Source organism: Choloepus didactylus, chromosome 4, assembly GCF_015220235.1.
Source record: "Choloepus didactylus isolate mChoDid1 chromosome 4, mChoDid1.pri, whole genome shotgun sequence".
NCBI classification, from domain to species: domain Eukaryota; kingdom Metazoa; phylum Chordata; class Mammalia; order Pilosa; family Megalonychidae; genus Choloepus; species Choloepus didactylus.
Window position 1 is genome coordinate 116,234,085 of NC_051310.1, and position 26,017 is coordinate 116,260,101.

At 44.0% G+C, this 26,017-nt stretch overlaps 1 protein-coding gene across 23 annotated transcripts; it reads right to left on the minus strand.

Moving 5' to 3' along the window:
* TPM1 (tropomyosin 1) lies at nucleotides 1-26,017 on the minus strand. 23 transcript variants are annotated; one of them, XM_037833790.1, is made up of 10 exons: nucleotides 25,739-26,013; nucleotides 24,804-24,929; nucleotides 24,492-24,617; nucleotides 13,467-13,600; nucleotides 11,579-11,696; nucleotides 10,360-10,430; nucleotides 9,507-9,582; nucleotides 8,985-9,047; nucleotides 8,625-8,694; nucleotides 1-854 (listed from the first exon to the last, which is right to left on the minus strand). In XM_037833790.1, exons 1-10 carry the CDS (start codon nucleotides 25,850-25,852, stop codon nucleotides 772-774), a joined length of 981 nt encoding a protein of 326 aa, XP_037689718.1. In that variant the 5' UTR covers nucleotides 25,853-26,013; the 3' UTR covers nucleotides 1-771. The 23 variants fall into 23 exon arrangements, with proteins under 23 accessions (XP_037689718.1, XP_037689710.1, XP_037689707.1 ...); XM_037833776.1 differs by lacking the exons at nucleotides 1-854; nucleotides 24,492-24,617 and adding exons at nucleotides 2,101-5,680; nucleotides 7,146-7,224 and having other exon boundaries at nucleotides 25,739-26,014; XM_037833782.1 differs by lacking the exon at nucleotides 24,804-24,929 and having other exon boundaries at nucleotides 1-2,094; nucleotides 25,739-26,014.

A 26,017-nucleotide genomic window follows, 5' to 3' on the forward strand; every position in this document is an offset into this window, starting at 1 on the left:
TTTAGAAAATGTCCTACAATGTGCATTTTATTCCATATCATCATACAATGTTTACATATAGATATAACTCTTAAGAAAATGTTTTTTTACCAATTGTATGTAGTGCCTAAATCTTTCACTTTAACATGGAGAACTGAAGAGTGGAAATCCAAACTGAATGCTATCCTACAGATTGTAATGAGCTGCAAGAGTGCCAAATTGAAAGAAACTGAAGTCTTAAGAAGAGCAGCGTGGCTTACAAACCCTTGGCTTTCGTGAATTCAGGCATATAGGATCCATATTCTCATTTCATAGTTAAACTCAAGACAAAATAAATTAGTGTTGGACAGAATTCTAAATTGTACAATATTGAACAAAAGATCACAGAGGGACCTTTTGTTTAAAGTAGCACCAATCCACACCTGATTGTGTTTCTGACATGAATCTTCCTGTTGAATATATCGTTGGCACTTTGAGTGGAAATCTTTCTGCTTCAGAGAGGATTCCTAGACTGACTAAGCATACTGTGTTGCTAAACTCTCTACAAAGCGTGGCAACGTCAACCTGGGAAATGGCACATTGAAATCACTGTTGCCCTGACACGGGCTTGCCTTTTTTGTGTGTTTTCCCCACCCCCTGACCTAGCTGGTATTTTTGCAGCTGTTTCTGTGACAGTGGTAAAAGTAAATAAAAATGCATTTAAGGGGTTCCATGGCAAGCAGGTGTTTAAAAACAAAACAAAAAAAACAACAAAAACAAAATGAAAGAATGTGGTCGCAGCTAAGGATGTTTTCACATGTTGTTTAACTCCAGTAAAGTCTGATCCAGCATCTGATGCATACTAAGGTTTTCTTCTTTGGCATGAGCCACTTTCTCTGTGGTGGGATTAGAAAATTAAGTCATGAATATGGCTGCGCTTTGGACACATTAGTGATTTGTACATTTAGGCAAGCAAACATCAATCACAAACACAGGATGAGATGATTAGAACTAGGCATGCTCATAAGACATTGCTCATTTCCAGACAAGGACCTAAGAAGGGAAAACACATCTCTGACCCAAAGGACCCACAGGCACAGCAGGGTCTCAGAGCCATCACGTGCACCTTCACCAGCAGCCTACTCTGAGAATGAAACGCAAGTGGCCCTTGGTGAAGGTTCACTGATTGTGTGCCGTGGGAACAGGGAGAGGCAAAAACCAAATACAGCTTGCAGTACTGTTATACAAACTGGAGAAGTTAATAACGGCAGACATTTCTGAGTTACAGGCAGTTACAGGTTCTGGGAGTTGTGATTTAAAACAATCTCACAGAAAACAAAGATGATGTCAGTAGGTTTTCTGACAACTCTTTAAATGATTTATTCTATTGCTCATTAAAAAAAAGATTATCAACATGTTTCATGCACACTTCATTAGGACATTCTCTTAATAGTCTTACAGTGTTCTATTTATTATTAGCATGACATTCCCAACCAGATCCCAACAACACCGTTATACTGAACAAAGCATACCTTTCAGATAACCAGGGACTTCTGACATGAGCTCCTGTTTTCAAAAGCTATTTTGCCCAAGCATAGGTACATTTAATCGAACAGCATACCAGATAGTAAGAAGTTAGGAATATGAATATTTAATATAGGAATATGAATATTTAATATACGCACACCACACACACATACTCTCTGCTTTGGCCTTCTAACTTAAAGCAGGACACTCAGTTCTCCATGGGAAAGAGAAAATATTTTGGTCCTCATCATCAATCAGTTCAAACAAGAGGACCTTCTATTGCAAAGAGGAGTGCTGAATTGCTTGTTATAAATTTGTATCTGTATACACAATAAATGTATTTTAGCATAAAGCTGTTTTGGGATGAACAAGGACGTAGTTGTTCCAAATATAAAGAGGAAAATATAGGCAAGGCCAGCCTTTCAGCCCATCCCTTTCATTGGCATTTCTGCAGAAAGCAACTGTTTTCAAGCCTATTAGTCGCAGGTATGACAGTCATTCCTAGAATTCAGCTCAAGTTCTTTCACACTTAAGTTTAATCCTCATTCAGGGCCAGCTTTAGTTCATTAGTTAGACGGCGGTTTTGCTCAAGTTGCTGGTAGAGTTGGTCTGTACAGGTCAGCAAGCAGGTTAGCAGAAAAAAAGAGGCAGAAGGAACAGAAGTTAGCCAGGTGTGGTAAGAAGTTAACAGAGAACAAAGAGACTCCTTAGGCAGAGCAGCAGGTGGTCACTTGCCCAGCAGGCTACCGCTTGCCCCATGGCCACCTGCCTTGTGACCAGGGAGGGTGAACGGTGAAAAAGCCAGTAGACTTAGCATGGGCCAGCATTTTCTCTAAAGGTGGGGAGAGGAGGGAGAGAGAGCAACAGGATACGAGACAGAGAAAGAGTGAATGTTCCTCTTGTACTTCACTAAACTACTTTGGGAATTAAGCTGTATGTATAGTTTCCGGCAACAGCCTCAGGAACTGAGGCAGGGCTGGAGGTGAGCCCAGCATCACCCCTCCTTGCTAGAGCTCACTGGAGATCTTATGGTAAAACCTTGACTTGACCCTCTCCTTTCCACCCACCTCTTCTCAGAACCCTATCATCTCCACCCACAGGGTAGGATTTATGTTCAGATAGTACCAAGAGGGGGCTATTGCTGTCACATTAAAATTTTTTGAAAGGCAGAACTAAGCTTCTTGTCCTTCCGTCAGTCATTGTGATAAAGGTGCAAACTCTGAATGCTTGTCCAACAATGATACACAGTGTGCATTACTCTACTCAAATAGCAATAAACATTTAGCTCCACTCAAAGCTGATTTAGAATTTATCTACTTATTTCTTAGAGAGCATGGCATTTATGTTTGCTTTTTAGATAGATGTGTATAAAAATGAGAAACTCTTGAACATATACATGGAGATACATTTTAAATATTAATATGTAATCCACTCACAGGGCAAGTAAACCAACAAGAGTCAGTCTCTATCTGATGATCCAGGGGAGATCCAAACAATTACAAGAGCCATGCACCCTCCATAAAAAGCTGGAAGATACATGACTGCTTTGAATTATGGAAGGGTCAAGGATGACAACCAGAAATTCTACTTAATGATCTTGAAAGGCTAATAATCCTACTCCTGGGGAAAATATCCAGTCTTTAGCACCCCTGTCTACTGGGAAGTTGGGCAATTCTCATCTTAATTTTCCCTCATATATGGTGGGAGATGGAGAAGATGCTATGTTCACTGTTTTCTAGTTTGAAATCTTCTCTGCCTTGTCCTCTTTGCTCGTCCATATTTTCTGAATACTCAAAACCCCATTCAAATGACACCTCCTCCCGGAAGTTCTACTTGTACACTGTCTTCTACTAGTTTAGTCTCACTTCACTTATCTATCTTCCCACAAGATGGTCAGCTCACTGAAGGCAAAGAATATTTCCAGCTCATCTCTGTACCATACCCCTAAACCTTCCAGTATCTTGAGGGCCCATGTTTGGGGGCTGCAAGATGAAAATTCCACCGCTACATTCACACACTCTTGGGAACTATCCCCATGGTCAGGCAGGATGTCTTTGTTTGCTGAGCCAATGTTTGGCCAAACTGGAATGGGAGAACTTGGAAAAATTCCAGAGAATCCAGAGGGTCTATGTGAATTCAGCTTAGAGGACAGCTGTCCTTACCACAGCCTCCTTTGAACCCTATATGCTTCAGTTGCCCTGGGGCTGGTGTGCTTGAGGGCAGGGACCAGACTTGGTTATCCACTTGGAAGTATTTTCCACTGGGAAGAGTGTTCTACTTCCTAGTTCTCTGCAACCTCTAGTGCCACACAGCAGTGCTTCTGGTTTGGTCCAACTGAGGTTCTTGCAGCAGCTAATGCTATGGCCTGAACCCCTGAACCAGAAGCCTGGGTTCTGACAGTTTCTTGGTAGCCTCAACTTGCTTTTTTATCCTCTTGTGTGCCCACACATTCTTGGGCTACCCCAGACATGCCTTCTCAGGCTGTTAGTTTCCCATTCCCTCAGTAGAAGATACATTTAGAAAGTGTGGAAGTCTCAGGAAGAATTTCTCAAAATCATATGCCTCCAGAATAAACTGAACATCTGCTCAGCAGAATTCAGACATGTCATTTTTTTTCTATGGCAGGAAGCAGGATTATTCAGAGAAGGGCACACTTCTACTCTATATTTTAAAGCAGGCCCAAGAGCCTTAGAAAAGGGAAAAAAAAAAAAAATTACTGAAGTCCCTATACTCTCAAGGGAGACATCATCCAGATTCTAAATCAAAAAACAAAACAAAACTACTCTGCCACTACTAAAATACTTCAATTCACAGCACTCTTAAAAAAATATTCTCTCTCTGTTCTGAAGTCTTTGTAGGTTGACTGACACTATTTCAAAAGTCTGTCTAGATTTCAGTTTGGTAGTATGGCAACCCTCTTGGATTAATACAAACTACACACAAGGCAGATGAAACTTACCCACATTTAAAATACGGGAAAAATATAGCCAGAATGTTGAGGATGGAGAAATGTTGGAAATTAAGAAACAGAAGTTCACATCATTTGAAGGTCCTAATTTTGTAACACGTACTTTTAGAACAATTACTTAATTGCTCTTTGTGAAGTAACAGTGAAGCCCAAATGAAACACAACAGTATTCTGAACAATTTCAACCAACTACTTTTCAGAAAAAAATAAGAATCAACTTTAATGACTGGACTTTAAAAAAAATTCCACAAATGAAGAAAACAGCTATTAAATACAAAGATTACGTACATACAAATCCCTCCTAAAGAATACACGATATCCTTAAGAGTACAGAAATAAAGCTCAACTTGGACACAGAAATCGTTTAGAAAACCTAAGATATCATTTGCATGATCAAAACGAAGGCACCTGAGCAATGGATATATTTTAAAAAAGCTTTAGCTCTTCTCTGTCCTGTGAAAGGATGTTTAACAATTACCTTAATTTAGATTGTTTGGATCAAAGTTCTTTTTCATCTTTCTCAACTTAGCTATGAAGCCATTCATCATGAGCCTTCATCAGTTCGCCACATCCTCTGATGCCCAAACAGGGCCACATACATATCAATAGAGGGGTCACCACACCCCAATCTAAACCTCTGGCACAGGAAGGTACTGCTCAAGGCAGATCTTCTGACTCCAACAAGCAATGCCCCAGGGCAGTGGTTATCAACTGGGGTTGTGTACCAGACCAATGTGATCTTTAAAATATACAGATGCCCAGGCTTACTCTAACCATTGGGAATCAGAACTCTTGAGAGGACCAGAGCATGAGTATTTTTTGAAAGTTCTACAAGGAACTACTGCTTTAAACATACTTGATTTTGTACTTTTGACATTAACACACAATGTTCATAATGAAGAAAAAAAAAAAAAGCAGCCGCCAAAAATTAACCCTTTACATGCATGAAGCAGATTTGTAGTTTTATTCAGTGTTGAAACTGAAATGTCAATAAATACTAAGGAGTAAAAGGAATAGCAAACAGAAATGGCTTACACACAGTGTTTATTTTACACTGAAATGAAGAGCTTCTGTACAATAGAAAGCACAGTGTGTGCTGGCCCTAAGACAGGATGCTAAAAGAAAGAACCAGGGTCAGCTGGAGAACAGACAAACTGCAGAGCTCAGAGAGGTGGAACATCCAGCTTGATGAAGGAGTCTTGGGAGAAGTGAAGCAAAGAGATTTATCTGCGTGAACATAAAAGATGGGAGAGAAAGAAAAAAAGTGGCAGAATGGCAAAAACAAAAACCAAACTAACAGATGAGAGCAGCACTTGAAACACAGGCAAGAAGCAAACATGCAAAAAGCACTGCCAGCGGCACCTGGGGAGAGATGTCTATCCTTGCCCACCAATGTCTGGACCACTACAGGCCCACTTTGGGTAAAAGTCCATTGCAAGAAAACCCTTGAACAGATTTAAAAAAACACATTTTCAGCAAAACCCACCTTTCAGAATATTTAATCATATTGGATGCTATACGTTTTTCTCCCCATAGACTCACCAGAATTTTAGCACTGGAAAAGACCTTAGAGACATAGGATCTGATCCATCCCCTCATTTACAAGTGAGGTAAGAGAAGATGGAATTCTCCCTAGTCTCCATGGTGACAGTCATGTCTCTAAGGGTAATTGTTTTCTTTCTGAGTGCCGAGATTCTATAACCTTTAAAGCAGCAAGCACATGCCACACTCCTCAAGTTTCCATTTTTCTCCATGGGTGAAGGAATGACAGGTGGGCCTGAAAATTAATTTCCAGCTTCAATGGAATTCAGTCCAATATTATTAGAATGAAAAACCCTCTGTGAAACATTCCAGGTTAGAATTTAAAGAGGCTGAACAAGTTTAATGTTTAAATATGGTTAGTAATATGAAAATTAGGTATGTGCTCAAGCTTCTGCTCATGAGAACAAGACTATCTACCCCAACTCTCACAGCCCCTGTGCTCACTGTGAAACCTAGGCCACTAACTCCAAAACTCACACTGCACAATCTGTGTTTTATTTCACATTTCTTTGACAGAAGTTGTGGTAAATGTTTATTGTGGGTATTTTAATTCTTTTTACACAAACAGAAAATTAAGGAAAGACCTAGTTACTCAGCAGAGGGCTCCTTTCTCTCTAGAATTCTTAAAAGTCAGCACCATTTTTTAGGCTGTATTGGATTCTGTCAATTTCCTTTCCTTCAAATCCTCAGTAACGTGAAACTTTAGAATTTCCTTAAATTTATATTTCATTTATGAAAAAGATCATGCTGCATTTGACTGAATCTCAGGAAACCACTTTTGGTATTTCTTGGGACATTCCTGTACAATTGCATGGCTTTCTACTTTCATTTGAGCCTAGTTCAATTTCCTAAAAGGATAGTGGCTCAAAATCATCTGTTTTGCAGTCCATTGCTGGATGGTAAAAATCTAGCTCAGAGACTGCAAATTTAATGCATCCAGACAGGAAAATGATTTGCATGGACAAACTTCACCTACTTGGCCCTTATATTAATAGACTGTAAAAAACAATGCCTATCGTAGATGATGTGAAAGAGAGTGAACAGAAGGGTGTAAAGATGGAGCTTATGGCGGTGAAGAAGGGAGCAGTGGTGAGTTTATCATATTAGCAGGAGGGCACGGTGTGAGCAGGCAGGGTGGATGAACATTTACATGGAAGTCATATCGTTGAGAGCGTGGTCCAGCTCCTCGCTGATGGCTTTGTACTTCAGTTTCTGAGCGTACAGCTCGTCTATGACCAGGAAGTGGAAGGCAGAGGTGCAAGGACATGGAGAGTGATCAAGAGATGGAGGGTGAGCGAGGGTGGCATGGACACCACCCCGACACAGCAGCAAGGAAAGGGCAATGCATGAAGGAATTGGTGCCGCAGCAGGTGGCCAATGCAGGAGGCGTGCGTTTTGTTTTTAAATGAATTGAAACAAAAACAAAAGAACAAAACCCATTAGAAAATAAAATAAGAAAGACTCAATAAGAAAATCATAACAAACATGGTAGGTCTATCAGTAAGCCACGTTAAACCCTAGACAAGACCATAGATGGCTGTTTCCTGGGTGGGTAATGGAACATCTTTCTTTTAAAGAGCTCTATTTTAATTATACCACAGTAGTCAGCCACCTGCAGCTATAAACGGTGGAAAAAAATATCCAAGGGCAGTGTTTTGGAGGAACACTCTAATCCTTAGCTGACTCCACCTTCAAACCACTGAGTTCCTGAAACGAGATTGTCACAAACTATTCTTGCGCTCTTCCCACTCAAGCTACCTCATTACCTCATTACTGGTACAGGGGGCTGGACAAACAAGGAGAGTCACACTTTTTGTGGTGGTGGTGTGGCAAGTCTGCAATTATATTTTTGCAAAGATGAAGGCTTCATATTTTGTTGTGCCTTGACAGAATGTTTTATAACCATTTGTCATCTCTTCTCCACTAACTTGGTTATTATATATCTGCACCAACATCCAGTTCCTTCTCCAGCCTCTTCTGCCTGTGATACGTACACTATAGGTATTTTTTCTTTCTTTTTCACAGCTGACCCTTCATAAACTTCAGAGCTCAACACTGAAGATTTCTGTGAGATAGAGCAGGTGCTACAGAAATATTTTAGGAGTGAAATGCATAAGCATAATCTCAAAATAGAATCCCTACTGACATCTCTCCTTTTCAGGATATAGAACATTTTGCTAAGGCAATTATGACTTAAAATAAAACCCAAAACCTTACATTGAATTGATACCCGGAGATAGGATGGGCTGTTTCTAAAAACAAATTGATACTATTCTGACGATGAGGAAGTATCCTCAAGAAGCAAATTATACTTGAGTCACTCACACCTACAACCACCACATGACAATGAAAAATAAACCTGCCACTCTGCAGAGCATGAAGTAAAGCTGGGTGGCACCTGCTATTACAAAGACATGCCCCGTCTGGTGCTAACCAGTCACCTGGTGAGCAGAGGACTCAGGTCCAAGAGTTTAAGAGCCAAGCATGAAAACCCCAGAGGAGAGGGAGGGGGAATCCGCAAGAGCAAAGAAGTACATCAAGGTGTATGCACTTAAGATTGGAAAATCATTTTTGCCAGGTCAATGTTCAACCGTAAGGATTAAGTTAAAAACAAAACTTAAGATCTTACCTTCTAAGTCATCAATGCTTTTCTCCAATTTAGTTACTGACCTCTCTGCAAACTCAGCCCGAGTCTCAGCCTGCAACGATTCAATTTATTTGAGTTGAAATTGGGAAGTTTTAACTGTCTAGGAGCTACAAATATAGGGAAAACTAGAGAAGGGAAATCAAGCACAGCACCCACGAAATGGGCCTGAAACTACCTGTACTAGTCACTACAGCGAGAAAAGGCTGATAGCACAGCACATGAACTCCAAGACTAGTTTGCTATTTCTGACTCATCATAACTTCTATGAAAAAAGCATTGACCACAGCCATGAAAATGAACTTGTCTAAAATGCAGCTGACTTCACCCAAACTCTCATATTACCTCCTTCAGCTTGTCAGAAAGGACCTTGATCTCTTCCTCATACTTGTCTTCCTTCTGCGAGTACTGAAATTAGAAAGCATTCCAGATGTCAAGCTGCAGCTCACGCTATCGTCATGTCTTCTAATACAGAAAAAGCACCAGCCCAGCCAACAGATGTTAAGGCTCTCTTAGGAGGTAACGGAATCTCTGATATTAAATGGCGCTCTACAATACCTTGTCTGTTTTCTTGCCTATTGTTTTACATGGGATAAGAACAAGATAACTTATCTGTTTGGCCCTGGGTTTAAATTAAATTGTCACAGATGACTCATGCATTCAACATAAAATACATTATTATTTGTTTTTATAAGAATCTGTTATCTAATAACCATCAGGAAATCACCTCAAAATGTTGCCATTTACAAAAATGCCTACTAGACTGTTGCTTTCGTTGGCAGGGTCTCAGAAGAGAAAAAGTGGGCCTCTTTTGAGCAGCTTCTAAAAGACGCCTTTTCCCCCACACCATGCTGCTTGCTGGCCTACCTTCTCAGCCTGAGCCTCCAGTGACTTCAAGTTGTTCGTCACAGTTTTCAATTCTTCTTCAAGTTCGGCACATTTGCTAATGTTTTCAATCAGAGGCAGAAAGGGTGGGAGACAAGCCAAAAGGAGGAAGAGAGAAAAAGGAGAGGGATGGGAAAAAATGAAAACTGAGTCCTAGAGATGAAGGGCTGCCTTAAAGTAGCCAAATCATCAGGTATTAAAATGCTCATTTTTGCCATGGACCCTGCCTCCCAACCTTGCAACAGCAGAAAGGCAGGGTGACAAAACCCAACAACTTTGAAGTGTGATAATTTGGCTTCTTTTTTTGGCTGCACCAAAGAGCATTTATGAAGGAAAAAACCAAAGGAGCATACAGGGCCAAAAGAGAGCACTTAAAGCAAGATATAAGATACAGAGGGTGTAGTGAAGGTGCAGTCGTTATACCAAACGAACCAGTAGGCATTGGAAGCTAAAAGACTTCTGGGTTGCAGTTAAACCTAGAAACCACACATGAGCCATCAGTACCTTATCCTCTGCAGCCATTAATGCTTTCAAGGTCTGATCCATTATTCTTAATTGTTCTTCCAGCTGTCGAACTTGGCTGTTAGTGGACACAGGAAATGCACAAGGCCATTCACAAAATCAGTGTGCAGGTAAGTCATGCAGTGGCACACGCATTCATACACAGACACCCCACACAGTTCTCTGTGTTCCATCCTCATGGCTCATTCAAGTCAAATGAGCATATAAGGAGCCGGAGCTGAAATAGGTAAATGTGCAGCTGCCAGAAGGTCATGCTGTTTAGTCACTGCTCTGCAGCACCCCACACACAGCCTCCTGTGCCGGGCCCGCTTACCCTTCTGAGAGCTCGGCCCGCTCCTCTGCACGTTCCAGGTCACTCTCAATGATGACCAGCTTACGGGCCACCTGCAGCAGGACAAACAACACATGTGCCATGGGGCTTGCAAGCTTTGCTGTAAGTGCAGGTTGGGGCTGGGTACTGGAGCCATCAGCCCCTCGAGGTTTTTGACCACAAACAAGACAATTCTGTTTTCCCACAGACCGGAGAGAGGCAACTGTCTATCAGGAGCTGCTCACCAAGACCCAGAATGGTTAGCTATGGCTAGAAGTCTCAATTTTATGTCTGGCCCAGGTGAAATTTGTACAATTACCCACAGCCAGGCCAAAGTGTAGATGGAGAGAGAGATACAAAATGATACAAAATGCACACTTGCAAAATAGCAGCATGATGAGACATGATCCATATTAGGCTGAAAAGGTGGGGACTGCCAAGAAACTGCAGAAAATATTCTTTAAGAACATCGTCAATTCAGAGCTCTGTACATCAACCCCTTTTTTGTGGAGGAGGTTAAGAATGCTGACAGAACAGCAAGAGAAGTTGACATAAGTTGGTATGACTAAAGAAGTCAAATATGTATTCAGTAGAAGAAAGAATCTGCAAAAAGAAATGTTCTGAAGCAGTACCAAATTAGCAGGCACACTGTTGTCTGGAGGTAATAATAACCACCACCAAAAAAAGGTGGATCAGTGCTGTTTCAGCATAGCCATGACTTGATAGAATAAAAGAAAAACTAAAATCTTAACAGTCGTGTTGATTTTGCTACCACAGGCACAGGCTGACCTGTGAGCCTGTGTAGATAATGGGATTCAAACACCCTTGGAGGAGACAAGGGGACAGACTGCAAAAGGCTTTCAGAAAAATATCCAGGTCTAGTCCACAGTCTCTGAGCTGGACTAGACTGCCACTAAGTGAATTAGACTGGGAAGAATGACAGCAAGAGGGTCCTTCCACAACACACACAAGTCCAACTCTCCCTTCTCCTGGCCAAAAATCTTGTGACTTGCCTCTTGATTGGATTCATGATAACACTGAGATTCCCTAGCAGGATCAAAAAAGAACTGTTTTCTAGAGAAAAGAATCTGCTTCTCAAAACCACCCATTTGTGCCAAGAAGCAGATCACGTCACTCAGGAATGTTAGGCTATACACTGCTTCCTGGCCATCCCAGGGCCACTGCTGGGAAGTCCATGAGGCTTTGGGCCCCAGTAACTGACCTCTTCATACTTGCGGTCAGCATCTTCAGCAATGTGCTTGGCCTCTTTCAGTTGGATCTCCTGAATTTCCATTTTTTCCTCATCCTTTTGGGCTCGACTTTCAATGACTTTCATGCCTCTGAAAGGAAAGATAAACAGAAAAACCCAAGACTTAGAGTTGACCTCTACCAACTCACACTGCACTGCTGTGGTTTGTGAGGCTTGGTTTAACTGGCCGACCAAAATAGAGCACAGAGCTACTTTTATTTTCCAAACTATGAAGCAAGAATTTCCAGTGCTAATGACAGAAAAAAGCCATATACTTCTCTCTGTTCATTGTGAATTAAATCTCACATTTTGGGTATTGGTGAAACTGTCCAGGCACTTAATGCTAAATGAAAGGTAACAACCTGTCAGGATCCTATCTGAACCTGGGGAGACCTGGAAATAAGAAAAGACAACATGCTTTACTTGCTAAATAAACACTGGGAGGGCTTCCTTTCCCTGGTGGGAAGCTTTAGCTTGAAAACAGACTAAACTTAGAACAAAAGCAAATTCATCTGCATGTATCTCTTCCTAAAAAGAAGGTAGCTGTTCTCACCCTATAAACCACAAACAAAAATATTAGGTTGAACCATTTAAAATCGCTGATATTTGACCATTTCAGACCTGCAAAAATGGCAATTTCATATACTTCAAATTTATACTTTAGATAAAAGAAAAGATTAAAAAAAACTGAGTTTTGCCTTTAATGGACTAAATGATCTCTAATGGACTAAATGACCTCTAAGTTCCATTTTATTCCAAAGGTTTAATATTACCAGACTGCCTTTTAGGCTCACTAACAAGCATATTTCAGGAAGAAGTCAGTCACCAAACCACTGTTATGTGTACACAGTTTGAGATGATTAGGCATCTAAAGAATCCTAAAACTTTTGGTTAGAGAAGAAACAATAACCAGCAGTGAATAATGAGGTGAAAGCTTTTTTAATCCTAAAGTTTGAAACCATCATACATGGTAAGCAGGGAGCAGAAGCTCACTTTAAATATGGAGAAATGGACAAAATGGCTTGACCATGTTCACCTGCCCAGGTCAAGCACAGGTGGAGACCAAATACTGCTGTGTCATCCCTAAAGCAGCAAACATTCTCTAGACTCACAAAGTCTTTTTTGGAGTGCTTCTATGCAACATGGCAAGTACATTTACTTGAACAGGTGAACATAAGAGAAAATGTCTTCTAGAGTAGTGCTGGTCTGTAGGAGACAGTCTCCCTTTACTACCACAAAGCTGAATCTTGGAGTAATAATTCAGGTAAAGCCAGGTTATGGTGGAGGTGGGCTCAGAAGACATGAGTACCTGACTATATTTATGTGTGTGCACATCTTATTTAAATTAAACTAAAAGTAGACTAAAACAATTTACTTTTGCAGATCATATTTGTTTTATCTGCCCTTTTCTTCCACCAATTTGTCAGGCTATTCAACAACTGACAGCCTATATATAGTGCATTTATCTAGGCCTCAGCCTCTCTGGTATATTTTCAAATAAAGTTAAACTTTTAAAAACTGTATATTGTTCTGTGGTCAGCAGAAATGAAAGAACCAACAGGTATCCCTGGAACTTCTTACTGACATGCCCATCTTCCTCCCTGGTTTGTGTGCTCTGAGATGGAAGGAACAGAATCTTTTCCTTCTTTATAACCTTGGGGCTAGGAACAGTGCCTTGCCCCCAGGAGGTGCCACACTAATGTTAAACAAACAAAACCAACAAAGTTATATCTGGGATCAACTGAGGAAATGATCCCACCAAGAGACTACAAAACTCTTAAACCCGAAAATCAGAGCCGCCCTCCATTCTACCAGGAGGAAAGGCCTGTGCTATGTAACGTATCAGAGGATGAGTCCTCACCTCTCGCTCTCATCTGCTGCCTTCTCAGCCTCTTCCAGCTTCTGCAGAGCTGTTGCCAGCCGCTCCTGGGCACGATCCAACTCTTCCTCAACCAGCTGGATACGTCTGTTCAGAGAAGCTACATCGGCTTCAGCCTAAGCAGGGAGAGTAAAAGCCATTTCAGATTTGGAGAGCAAGTGAGGGTGGTGCCATCAGGAAGTAGCTAAGACTGAAACACTGATTTCAGGCAGGAAGCCTGAACTGACAAGCCCTATCAACTTTGGAGTTCTCACATACGTTCATAGGTGGGTTTAAACAGCGCATGACCGTATTTGTGTATATACAAACACACAGACACAATTCTCATTGGGCAAATGGACCTTGTTAGTTAGTAGATGCTCTTTCACTTGGTTCCTTTGTTCCACAGATGTTAACGCACTGGCTTTACCTGCTTATTAAAGGACAACTGTTACAGCCACCTCACTCACTAGGGTGTGAGGTATGCACAGAGACCTCAAGACTTCCCCAGGCTCAGCCACATAAGACAGGAGCAGCACAGCCAGAAGCTGAACTCGGGTCTCAATTCTCTTTTCTCCTGGCCACTTTCTCAAAGGGGCCTTATAAAGGAACTAAAACATTCAAAAATTCAGTAGTTATGAAATAGACACCATATAGAAAGACCCCAAAAACCTAGTTAGTTTTCCCCCCACCCCCCACCCCCTTTTTTCAGTAACCCCTTTAGAATAACTGTTCACACTGAAACATGGCCAAGATTTCCCAAGTGCTTTTGACATAAGCCTACTGGAATATCTTACAAGTCAAGGTTGCAATGAGAAATGTATCAAACTCTTAAGGAGAAAACCAATACAGATACTGTTTTACTTGGTATCCTCTCTGAAATAAGATGTTTCTCTCTTAGGAATGCAAAGATGACTTAAGGCCACAAGCCTCTGTTTCTATGAGCCTCAGAACACTTTCCAGAGTGTGATGGTCCAAAATACAAACTTGGGTCGGTGGACACTGGATTGTTATGGATGGAAGTGGAAAGATGGGATTTACTAATCAGTTACCATTTCCTCATCCTTGTCTACCTTGCATGGATCCCTATCAAGGTGCCACGGGATTTTTCAAGGCACTTGGGAGTTTTCTAAAAATTTTAATACATACTTAGGGACCCATGTTGTTCTATACATACATTCCTGTCTCGTTTGCTAAACTGTAAGCTTCCTAAGTGCACAGTTCTCTGCACAGAGTGTGGGTTCAGTAAATGTCTAACGAATAAAATGAGTGAAACCAACCTTTTAAACTTTTAAACAAAAGCAACTTTCCTGGCTCATGGATCCATGGGACTCAGGTAGAAATGCACACGTAATTAGGGAAAGGCTGTGGTTATGCCCTTAAATTGAAAGAACATGAGAATATTCAGCTCTTTGCTCATCTAAACGTGGAAGATTTTTAATGCGAGTTTTATCTAGGAAAGAGAGGTGATTAGGGCATCTCCAACCACGGTGGGGGACTCTCAAAACAAAACAAAACTGGAAGGGTATCTGTTAAGGGAATAATTTGGGGTCAGATTTCCTCATGTTCCTTTATTTTCTATTTCCAATAAAATTGTTTCTTTTACTAGCAGAGGGAAAACAAGCAAGCAACGCTGAAAGTTAAAGCAAAAACAAAAACAGATTGCAAAAAACCCCCAGTGTCTGGGTCAGGCACCCAAAAAGTATATTTGTTTTCTTTTTTTTACCCCTTTTTATTTTTATTTTTCTTAAGTAGGAAGACAAATATTCTTGTTACAGGTGCTAAGGTCAATTAGAAAAATGTCAACAAGTCTCTCAAAACATTTTTACAGCCTCTAAGTTCTAAGTTCCCTGCCCTGCTCTAGATCTGGGCCCAAACCTTGAGGACTTTGTACCCACGGAAAGACTGTTTATGCTTCAGGAATAGAACCTTGTGGGTGACAGTCCAGCTCCCCACACCACTGGGGCCAAGGCCACCAGAGAGTAAGGAGACAGTATCCAGAGTTTGCTCCCACCTCTGCACATGAGATGTTCCTATTGGAAAGTCCCCTCCTGCCTCCATCCATCTGGGTCTCCTCTCCTTTTGTACCTCGCTCCAACCCTACTTTCCCTTAGCTCTTGAAGCTGAGTTCAGCAAAATGACTGTTTTATAAATGTCACTAACCTTTTTCCCATAGGAGCACTGTGTAGAACCTTAGACTTCTTGATGTTAGAGGCCCTGTCCTCTAGGAAGACCAGCTAACCAGGTCTCATGCAGAGCGCCCAAGCAATGATTCTGAGTAGAGATCTGTTTCTAGAAGCCAATTTGCAAAACAGGCAGGATTGGCACACGCAAAGACAGCAGACCTGTGGGCAGCTGGTCCTTCCAGAGGAGCTGTACAGGTCTTCAAACCAGGTCTCAATTTTAGAGCTGGAAGTGTCCCCAGGCACTGGTCAGCTCAGCAGTTCCCACAACTGACTGGGCATTAGAATTAACTAGGAGCTGCTTATTAAAAATATAAACTTCCAGGTCCCATCCCCAAAGACTCTGATTCGGGAAGTCTGAGGCGAGGGCAGGACTCTGCGCTATAAATAAGTAATCTCCCCTCCTCCCAAGAAGCTGGCAAATCCTGTGAGAACCACTCATCCAACTCCATCTATTCATTAAAAAGAAAAAAGAAGAGGGAGGAATCTTTGACTCAGAGTGCTGAAGTATTTGGTCAGGTCACACAGTTTGGTCAGCAGGAGGTAGAACTAAAACCCAACTCTCATAGCTCCCTGTGTGCTGGCTCTTGTCATTTACTTCTAGAACCTCACAGAAGCCCTGGAGTTAGCAGTTCTTACCCTGGAGTCCTCTTCCCTTCTGATGTCAGAGTGGGAGGGTCTCTCCTATGTCCCCCTCCCCAAATGAAAAGGAAGGACTCCAGGGACAGATCCTAACTATGACAATGAGAAGGGCTATCAAACAGCATCCATTAAACAAGTCATCCTAAGCTGTTTTGAAACAAAGTAGGGTATAATATGAAAAACCTCACAAAATACCAATAGATAATACGCAGCTCATATAAGGACATGGAGCCTTTGCTCTCTACTCCAGAAGCCAATGCCTGCCGCCCCCAAGATCCCCAAGATCTTAGAGCAGGAGAGGCACTGGGGCCTGTAGATGAGAACTGGAACTCAAGAGTAGTGTCTGAGGCACACATCTTTAGGTAAGCTTCCCCTGAGAAAACCCTGGACCCTGACTGGCTTGTCAGGCCCTACTGTACAGATCAAATCTTAATTTTGTTTATGATATGTTTAATTACATAATTTAATTAAAGGTGCTTCTTTTCCTCTCTTTTTATTTATTTTTTCTGATTTATTATGCTCGGTGTCCAAAAGGCCCACCCACATCTCTCATCCTCCCCAGCTTTCATTTCCCATAGGTTTCCTCTAAGCTCAGAGGCATATACGGATATTTTCTAAAGCTCCTTCCATCACAGCACCTGGGCAGACTTCAGTCCTGCTACTGCCTGTTGGTAAAAGACCACTGTCACATGACAAAATAAGGCATTTGGATAGGGTTGTGACCCCAAATGCAAGTTATTTCCAGGCCTGCAAATCACCCTTAGTGTAGCAGGGAAGCCGTCTTCTAACAACGGCCCATGTGTTGACACTGTCAGCTAAGTCTTTCAGTTTGGGATACTAATTCCTTTTATTTCAAAACTGCTATTGTGTCCCAACATGTAATGAGCTACTCAGAAAAAGAGACTGCTGTAAGTAAAGGCTACCCATGTCTTCCTGCAGATCTGTTGTTAAACAACTACCTAGGGTGCTGCACTTGTGAGCACTTTAGAGCTGCATGAGCCCCACCTCTCCAAGGTCCTAGCTACCCATCCAGAAAACAGGGGCATGCCTGCCCCAACACAGCAAAATAATACTCCAAATCAATTTTGAAAAAAAATTTCACAAGGCCTAGATTTTCCTGAAGGCCAGATGTTTGGGCCCTCAAATAAATTAAAAACAGCAATGACTTTTACTTTTTTTAAAAAATAATTCCAGTTAGAATTATTAAGCGACTGATAAAAAGAATGTTATACCCTAAAAATGAATCCTCGGGAATGTTTTCAAAGTCCTGCCTGAACAAGAGTGGAGCATGGCATGATCAAAGGTCAGGCCTTTTTATTTCATGCAAACTGTAGTTATCTAGAAAAGATTTCACCCAACTTGCTGTGTAAGACCAAGTAACTTCAGCCAAGCTAAACTTCTGTCCTTATATGGTAAGGAAAGGCAAAAAACCCCGCACTGATGACATTAAGGGGCACTCCCATGGATAACAGATAAACACAACCTTCTCATTCCATGCCAAAGCCTATAATTTATGAGGCATATTTGTATTATGAGGGAGAACGGACAAGAACAGGACATTGTAGTGCCTGTGCCCTGCCTACATATGAAAGCAGAAATCAAGAAACATACCAGTTACAGCTACCCTGGGAGTCCCAGTGCAAGCACAAAATGCTCTCTCAGGTTCCCAGACCCAGAAATATCTAACAACTCTAAAAAAAGCAAGGGCTGGGAATGTTTGTAAATTGGTTATTTCCCTTGATTTAATAAAGTTATCAAATAAGATCCTACTGCTGCAACCTTACTTCTCTTTGTTTGCTGGGTACTACCCAGAAAGGAAGGAGTAGATTAGCTCTTTGTTTACACACACACACAAGACCTAGAGTTAAGCAAAATAGCCTCATTCCAACATTTTGAAGTGTCCGCACATTTTGGAAAAACAAATGAGGAGGAAATAAGGGATGGCTGCTTTTTTGAAGGTAAGTGCTGGTTTATCAGGGTCTATTAACTACAGACTGTCTGAAGTTTTGAGAATCTGAAATTAAGGCCAATTCTCCAAATACTTCTTGCAGTGGCTCATGACTCTGTCACTAAACCTTTATCTTTGCTGCCAAGAGAAACAGCTACTGCTAGCCTCACAGCCCAAACTCTATCTGGCAACTACCAAGAAACAACCTTAAATGAGTTACCTTTAAGTTCAGTTTCAGAAGTCAGGAACAACTCTAAAATTCTCTCTTCAGTGGTCTGACTCCGTCTTCCAGTTGCTATCTTGTAAGGTACTGGGTCCTGCACCTCATATCCATTGCTAGGCCAAAAGTCAGTAAAAGGTGCTCCTGCATAGGGCCACACATCCCCTTCTCAGCAGGGGGAGGGCCATTTCACTGAGTTCCACCACTAATACCACTTCAACCCACTAAGCATTCCTTCCAGTCTGCCCACTTTCTCTCCTCAAGTTCCAAAATGGAAAACTGCCAATTAAAAGCATTTAAATGGAGTATTTTAAGATGAAAGAATTAGTAAGAGGAGCAGGTCATCTTCAATGCCCTTCACTAGTAGTGAATCGAAGGTGAAGGAGCACAGTGCAGCTGGTGCTTCTACAGCATTTAACTCTGTAGTGCCAGGCACACTGAAACCTCTTTACACATACTAGCTCCTTTAACCTTCACCATAGGTGACCCACATTTTGTATTAGGGCACAGAGAGGTTAAGCAACTTGCCCAAGGTCTCGCAGCTAGTAAGGAGTGGAGCCAGGATTCAAATCCTGGCACACTGGGTCCCGAGTTCTCATTCTTATCCATCATGTTCTATTAGTTCTGATGGTTCAAGGACAGTTGCTGGCCAGAGAGGGAGTCAGAGCTCCCTTATCACTCAGCCAAGTTCAGAGACATTCACAGAATCTTTGCTGACTTGCCTTTAAAGCAAATACTGAAAACTATCTTTTGCCAACTGGTTTCTTTACCCCTGTCTGTATTACGTTAAACTTTCTCTCGTTGGACTGTCCTCTTAAAAGGATGTGTTTGCTTCTCTATTTCATGCAAAACATGTCTTTCGGTTTCTGTGGCCAGCCATTCTGCCATCAAAAACATTACTTAATGAGAATAATTTACTCAATTGAGAATATTAAACACAAATAAACATATTATCACTTGTCATAAAATCCCCAAGATGTCTGAGTCTCCTGACTTAAAATACACACACACACTCAAAATCAACAAATAACAACTACCTAAACTACCTCTGAAATCCTGTTTCCGTATGCTGGGTACATTTGCTTTAAGAGAAAGGAAGCCAGGTATTACATTCGACGAGGAGGAGGGGGAAGCCGGCAGGAGAATACACCCAATAATTGCTGACACTTGGCCAACTTTTCTCAAGACAACAAAGGAACATCTATCTGTATAGGAGAACTTGGGAGGGGGATGTTAAGACATGGAAGGGTAAAAGGGTTGCATACTATGAATTCCTCCATCAAAACCAGACGCTGTCAATGTCTCAAACACCAGAGAAACAGGCTTCCAGGCAACCAGTTCAAAGGAGATGGTAGACTTTAACATCTCCAGGCCCCCAATTCCGCCTCGCAGACTTGAACTGTGAGCGTTACTTCCCAAAGGAACGATTTCCAAAACGGGGAATCTCCTCCTCCCTCCGCTAGAAGAAATAATGCCAACAGCGCAAGTGCACATCCCGGAGGCCCCAAAGGACGAGCGTCCAGCCTAGTGAGAAGGCCACCACCCCAGAAACAGAGCCCCTTCCTGGGAAAATGCTGTTTCCAGAACCTTCTCAACACCATTCCTGCTTCTCTTCGGAGATTTACTTTAGAATCAGACAAATGGAAAGGAAGGGTTGAGGCAGATGGGCAGGGCCACTCCCCAAAGCCCGACGCTAGCTGGCCCAGGTGCGCCCCGGAGGCTTAGGGTCGACTGCGGAGGGGGCGCCTCCGGCTGGGTGTGGGAGGATTGCCTTACGGTCTCCCGCAGCTTCCTCTCGTGGTCCAGCTCACGCTGCAGGCTGCCCGCACGTTCCTCCGCGGTATCCGCCTGCTCTTGCAGGCTCCGGATCTTCCTCCGCACCGCCTCTAGCGAGCTGCTCCCCGCCATCGCGCAAGGCGGCGGCGGGCTGGCGCACAAGCTGCGGTAGGAGAGGCCGGCAGCCACTGCTGCTCCCGAGCGCCGGTCCGTCCCGCCCAAACCGCTCCGCGCTACAGCGGCGCCCCCTGCGGCCTAAAAGCAGTCCGGAAGTCGCGGCCACTGTGGCCGCGCGAACCGCAGGCGAGTGCGCGAACGCTGGGCGGGCACAGTCGGGCGGGGCGGGGCGCTACGGACCCCGGGAATTTGCAAACCGCCAGAGGCACTGCGCATGCTCGCGGCTGCTTGCGGGGATGGTTGCGTGCGAGGGCATGGTGCTCCGACACCGGGTGGGCTGGACCCTGGGTTTCACTTCGATCCAGCGCTCCTCCGGGACGGAGGTGATCCGGGGTAACGGACCTGGCTGCTAAGGGCAAGAGCTCCGCCTGTTGGCCGCTGGAGCGCTCCATTCCAGAGCCCAGGATTCCCCGTGTACGGGAGGAAGAGAAGCAGAACAAGGGGTTTGGGGCTTGAATGTGCCCCCACGGGAGTGTTCCTCTCATGTAAAGAAACCCAGAACACAGACGTTGACCACAACATCCCTCCAAAGCTCGCGAAGTGAACACCATTAATATATGCAGCATAATGGTTAAATCTCCTGTTCTAAATGCAGCTTTCCTAGGTTTGAATTTGGCTCCTAGTTCCTTGCTGGCTGTGAGCTTGGGCAAATAACTTGACTTCTTTGGGCTTCACCGGTACAAATGGGGCTAATAATACTACCATTCCCATAGGGTTTCTGTGAGGATTTTGAAATAATTAATGTAAAGCACTTAGCACAATGTCTTGTACACAGTTATGCACTGAATTGATAGCTGTAATGATAAATATGCAAGTACTGTCTTCAGAGTCAGGCTGGTACCCATTACCAGCTGTGATCTCAGGCACACCAACCTCCCTAGGAGGCTCACTTTCCCTTCCGTAAAAAAGGAGGTTAAACAATCATCTCGAGGGTCCTTTCTTTAATTACAGCCTTCTCTGGTTTTAGACTGGCCCCTGAGACATTCTGGAATCTCACTGATTCTGGGCTGGACTGGGATGCCTTTAAAAGGTACCCCATGGAAGGCCACAGAACCCAATGGGAGCCTCTGGCTGCAGCTGAATGAAAACCACCAGTGGACACAATCTCTGGGAACTGACCTCTGCAGGTTCTCCTCTTGAGCTGTGTTTTTATGCCTTAATCACAGGGCTTTCTTTCCTTACCTTTCTTACAGGAGACCCTTAAAGTCAGTTCCTGAGGAGTTCGAGTGTAGGAATAATGAAGAAAAAGAAAACATTCTTGACAATTCTCTCCTTCTCCAAAGCTCTAAGGAACCTGCTCTGCCTTCCTAACTCATTTTCTATGGAGTTTCTCAATCTCTGTGGCCCCTCAAAAACCCCAGCATAGGCTCTTACATCCTGAAAGTAGAGCCTCTTGCTTTGCTTCCACACAGTTCCTCAGGTTAGGCCTGGGGTGGGGTGGGGGTGGGGGGGTAGTTGCAGCTCCTTCCCTAAACACTGTTCTTAGATAGTGGGCCTCCAAACTTCAGGGTGGGGCAGGGGGTGTCTGGGGCCTCTAAGAGGAGCCAGGGAAACTGTTGGATACTTGCAAATGCTCTAAGTCAGCCAACTAGTGACTCAATGTCTTGCTTTTCAAACACCTGGGAAGGTCAGTTTCAGGTGAGTTCATTTGCATGCTGATGTCACTATACAAGAATTGGGAACAGTTGTTCTTAGCCTTGGCTACACATTGGGATCACCTGGGTATTTAAAAAAACTATTTCGATGCCTGCATTTCACACCGGCCCCGTCCTAGATTCTCATTTAACTGGTCTGGGGTGCAGCCTGGGCTTGGAGTTTTAAAAACTCTCCAGGTGATTTTGTTTAGATAAGGTTGAGAATCACTGATTATGGAGTAAAGACTCATATACTGCAAATATCAGATATATTACAGTTATTGGGGAAGGGACTGGAGACAAGAGCGAAAATGGAGGCCTTCATCCACCTGAGCCTCACTTAGGTGGAACAACAACAAAAAATTCAAAACGAAACCATCAGTTATGCTACCCCATGAATTATAACCTTCTAGCATAGGAAGAACCCGTTTCTGGAACAGGGTTTGTAAAGTACAATAAATTAAATAGTAGAAAACAAGATTTATAGAAAAATGTTTTTACACTGGTGGATAATGACAGCAAAATGCCATAATCCCAAATGTAATATGATTCCACCTCAGGAAGCTGAACTCTTGCCCCTTTACTTAGTGACATCTGTCCCTTCCTCCTGATTTAACTATTTATACTAGTTCAGGAATAACTCTAAATATAGTATTTCTCCACAAACTTCTTCAACATCCCTACAGGGGTTCTAAGCAACCTAAAGTGTCATAAAGGGGAAAAGCATCGATACACTATACATACTCAAAAAGGGATTTTTCCACTGGAAGAAAGAACCAAAGCAAGTTTCAAAAACCTACCTTCTTGGCTAGCCCCATCCCCCACTTCCCAGTTGGCTTTAAATACCCTCTTTTCCACTTCTGCCCCACCCCATTCCAACACTCCCTTAAACAAGACTTTTCAATAAAGATATGATAGCACTATATAGTTACAATAATTATCTTTTTTTTTTTTTTTTTACGAATTGTAGTAGCATTTTTCTCTTTGTCATGCCTTCAGTCTCACTAGGCTATTTTCAAATTCTCTGCATTCTTTTCCTTATAAGGAATATCTCCCCATCTATCAGCGGCTCTTTTGAAAAACCTAAGTAAACGTCCTGCTGGAGAATTTGGGAGAGACAGGCATCCTCCATTTAGCCATATACAGAGCAGACATCTGATCTAAATTACACGAAACAGATTCAGTGTTATATCTGGTTTTGGGTTCTTTTTCCAAAGCCAGGTAGGTTAGAACTTAAATGTTTTAGCTAACTCACTGCTTCCCTGAAACCCCTTTCCAGGAACCTCGATTTTGACTGAAAAGTTCTTTATATTAATTCTAAATATCTAGATTTCTCATTTACAAAGCACACCTGGGGATACCTTTCAAATCTTTCATGCCACAAACAGCCTTTACCGATTTCATGACCCAAGACCTTCTAGTAATTTGCATTTCACTCTCTGCAGTTGCCCATGATGCTTCAACTTCTGGGTATAGTTTTTCCTGATCCTGATGCTCATAAATCCTTTGAATTGTTACCAACTTCCCAAGGAATTCTTTCCTAATTGGGCCTCTAGGCTTACTTAGCTTCTAGAATGGAAATGAGCGGTGTGAAAAAAAATCTGTCCTTTGGAAATCTAATGCTTGTTTTGACTTTATGTGGCAGAAGAGGAAAGCTCTTCAGTTAAAATGATTGTAAAGGGAAGTGGACAAAGTGTTTATCTGAGCTTTAGCAGTAAGTGCATCACCCCTGAAACTATGTGGTGGTTGTCAGAGGGCTGACAGGTGGGGGTGGGGCAAGCAGGAGGGGCAGGGGGCAGCTAGCTCACTATACCATATAAAGCACTGAGCTATATATAACTCCCTTTCTGGATCTTAAGCCCTCAGACTGCAGACTCAAGCAAGTATCATCTTCCCAGGCAGATCTTAAGGGATGGGTTAAAGTTTCCCTAGTGAGAGAGGAGGCCTCACCATCAAGCTCAGCCTCGTAAGTAAAAGTACCACCATGTCATTCCTTCAGTTTAGGTGCCAGGCGCTCTATACCCTGACTAGACCCACTACCAACTCTAGGCCTTCCCACCCTCCGACCACGGCAAAAAGAAAGTAAAGTCATTCTCTGTTTGCACAAACCTTGGCGATGAAGCTTCAGAGATTTTCTGCCACCAAGGAGGCAAGGTTCACCTCCAGAGTCCAATTTCAGCTGCTCTATTCTGGCTTCTCTACCCACCCACCTCCAACCCCAAAGGGGAAAAGAAGAGGGAGAAAAAAATAGAGGAATGGAATGGTTGAAATATAAATGAATGTGTGCAGTAGCAGTAGGAGGGGGCATCCAGTGCTCTGGGCCATGGCAGGGCTGTGTGCAGGTGTCCAGCAGGAGGAGGTGACCCTCATCCATTGCTTTCTGGCCCCTGTGGTGATCCCAGGGAGGCCAGGCAGGAGGTGAGGGAGACAGTGTGTGTGTGCACTTACGTCGGTGGCCTTTTTCTCCGCCAGCTCCAGCTTCTCTTGGGCATCTTTGAGAGCCTCGGAGTATTTGTCCAACTCATCTTCGGTGCCCTTGAGTTTCTTTTGCAGTGCCACCAGTTCATCTTCCAGCTGGGAATTGGCCGTGGGGGGCGGGAGGGGGGTGCAGCAGGCAGCGTGATCCCGCAGGGGAGAGGTGTGGGTGCACAGAACCAGAAGGACAGGGACAGCGGGAAAGAGAGGGAGAGACAGGGAGGGGAGAGAGAGAGAAAGAGACAGAATTAGCCATTCGTGCGCTGCGCTGCGCGCCCCGGGTACCTTGGCGGCGGTCTCGTCGGCGGCCAGGAGGCTGTCCTCCGCCTTGTGCAGCTCCTCCAGCACCCGGTCCCGCTCGTCCTCCGACACCCGCAGCAGCTTCTCCTTCGCCGCGATGTCCTCCTCCAGCTGGGGGGGGGCAGCGGCGGAGCGGGCGCGGGCGGCCGGCACGGACCGGGTGTTAGACACACACAACAGACGGGCGCCCAGTTGGCTGGGGCCCTCGGACTTGGGGCGCCGCCGAGTTGGGGTTCAAGGGACCCTAGGAAACCTTCTCTCGCCCGGGCTGGAAAAGAACCGTGGCCCACCCCGCACCCCCGCCTCCCTCGGGGCGGGTCGCCTGCGGAGGTCTCAACAGGCTCGAGTCCACAACTTGGGGGAGCCGAAAAACGCCCCAGTTTCCTTAGCCTTAAGACTGTATCTTCCATCCTGTCCCATCTTTGTTCTTTGGGAACGACTCCGTGACTCCCTCAATGCTCCCAAAGTTTCCATTCCACTTTAAGGTCCTTTTCTCCCCAGGCAAAGAGTCCAGAAGAACTAACACCTTCAGGACTTGACTCCCTTCCCTTCCTCCCCCTCCCGTCTTTCAAACGCCCCGGGCAGCGGTCACCCACCCTCCACCCTCCCGGATCCAAAACAGGTTCCCAATCCTGAGAATCTACTGCCTTTAGGACTTGAATTTACTTCACGAGCTATGGCAACTAAAGAAAGGGAATGAGCTTCCTTAGAAGAGTCCAAAAAGTGAGAATAAGGCTGTCTTGCTTTTCCCCCTCCCCCTTCTCAGACGCGCGCCCCTGACCGCTCTGGGTGGGGGTTGGAGCTCCCCGCGTGCTCCGCGGGGCAGAAAGTGGGTGCCGGGCCCGGGTTCTGGGGCCCTGGGGCACCCAGGCCCGCGGGGCGCGGGCGCTCGGCGGGCGCGGGACCCGGGAGGCGCAAACCTGCTTGCTCCGGTCCTCCGCCGCCTTTTTATCGGCCTCCGCCTGCTCTGCCCGATCCAAAGCATTCTCCTTGTCGAGCTTCAGCATCTGCATCTTCTTCTTGATGGCGTCCATGGTGGCGGTGCTGAGGGGCCCCTAGGCTGCGGCGGGAACCCGGGCGGGGAGCGGCGAGATGAGCGCGCTGTCGGGCAGCCGAACCAGAGTGCGAGCGCCGAGCAGCCTGCTGCCTCCAGATATGTACTTTCCCAAGGGGGCCACTGCATTCCTCAAGACAGCCAA

Bases quoted from the DNA above. Each gene is read 5' to 3' on its own strand.
- TPM1 (XM_037833790.1), bottom strand. From the start codon at position 25,852: ATGGACGCCATCAAGAAGAAGATGCAGATGCTGAAGCTCGACAAGGAG. The intron at 11,697-13,466 runs GTGAGGACTCAT...CTTTCCTTTCAG, and splicing joins GCAGCAGATGAGAGCGAGAG to AGGCATGAAAGTCATTGAAA. The intron at 855-8,624 runs GTAAGATCTTAA...ATCCCACCACAG, and splicing joins AAGCATTGATGACTTAGAAG to AGAAAGTGGCTCATGCCAAA.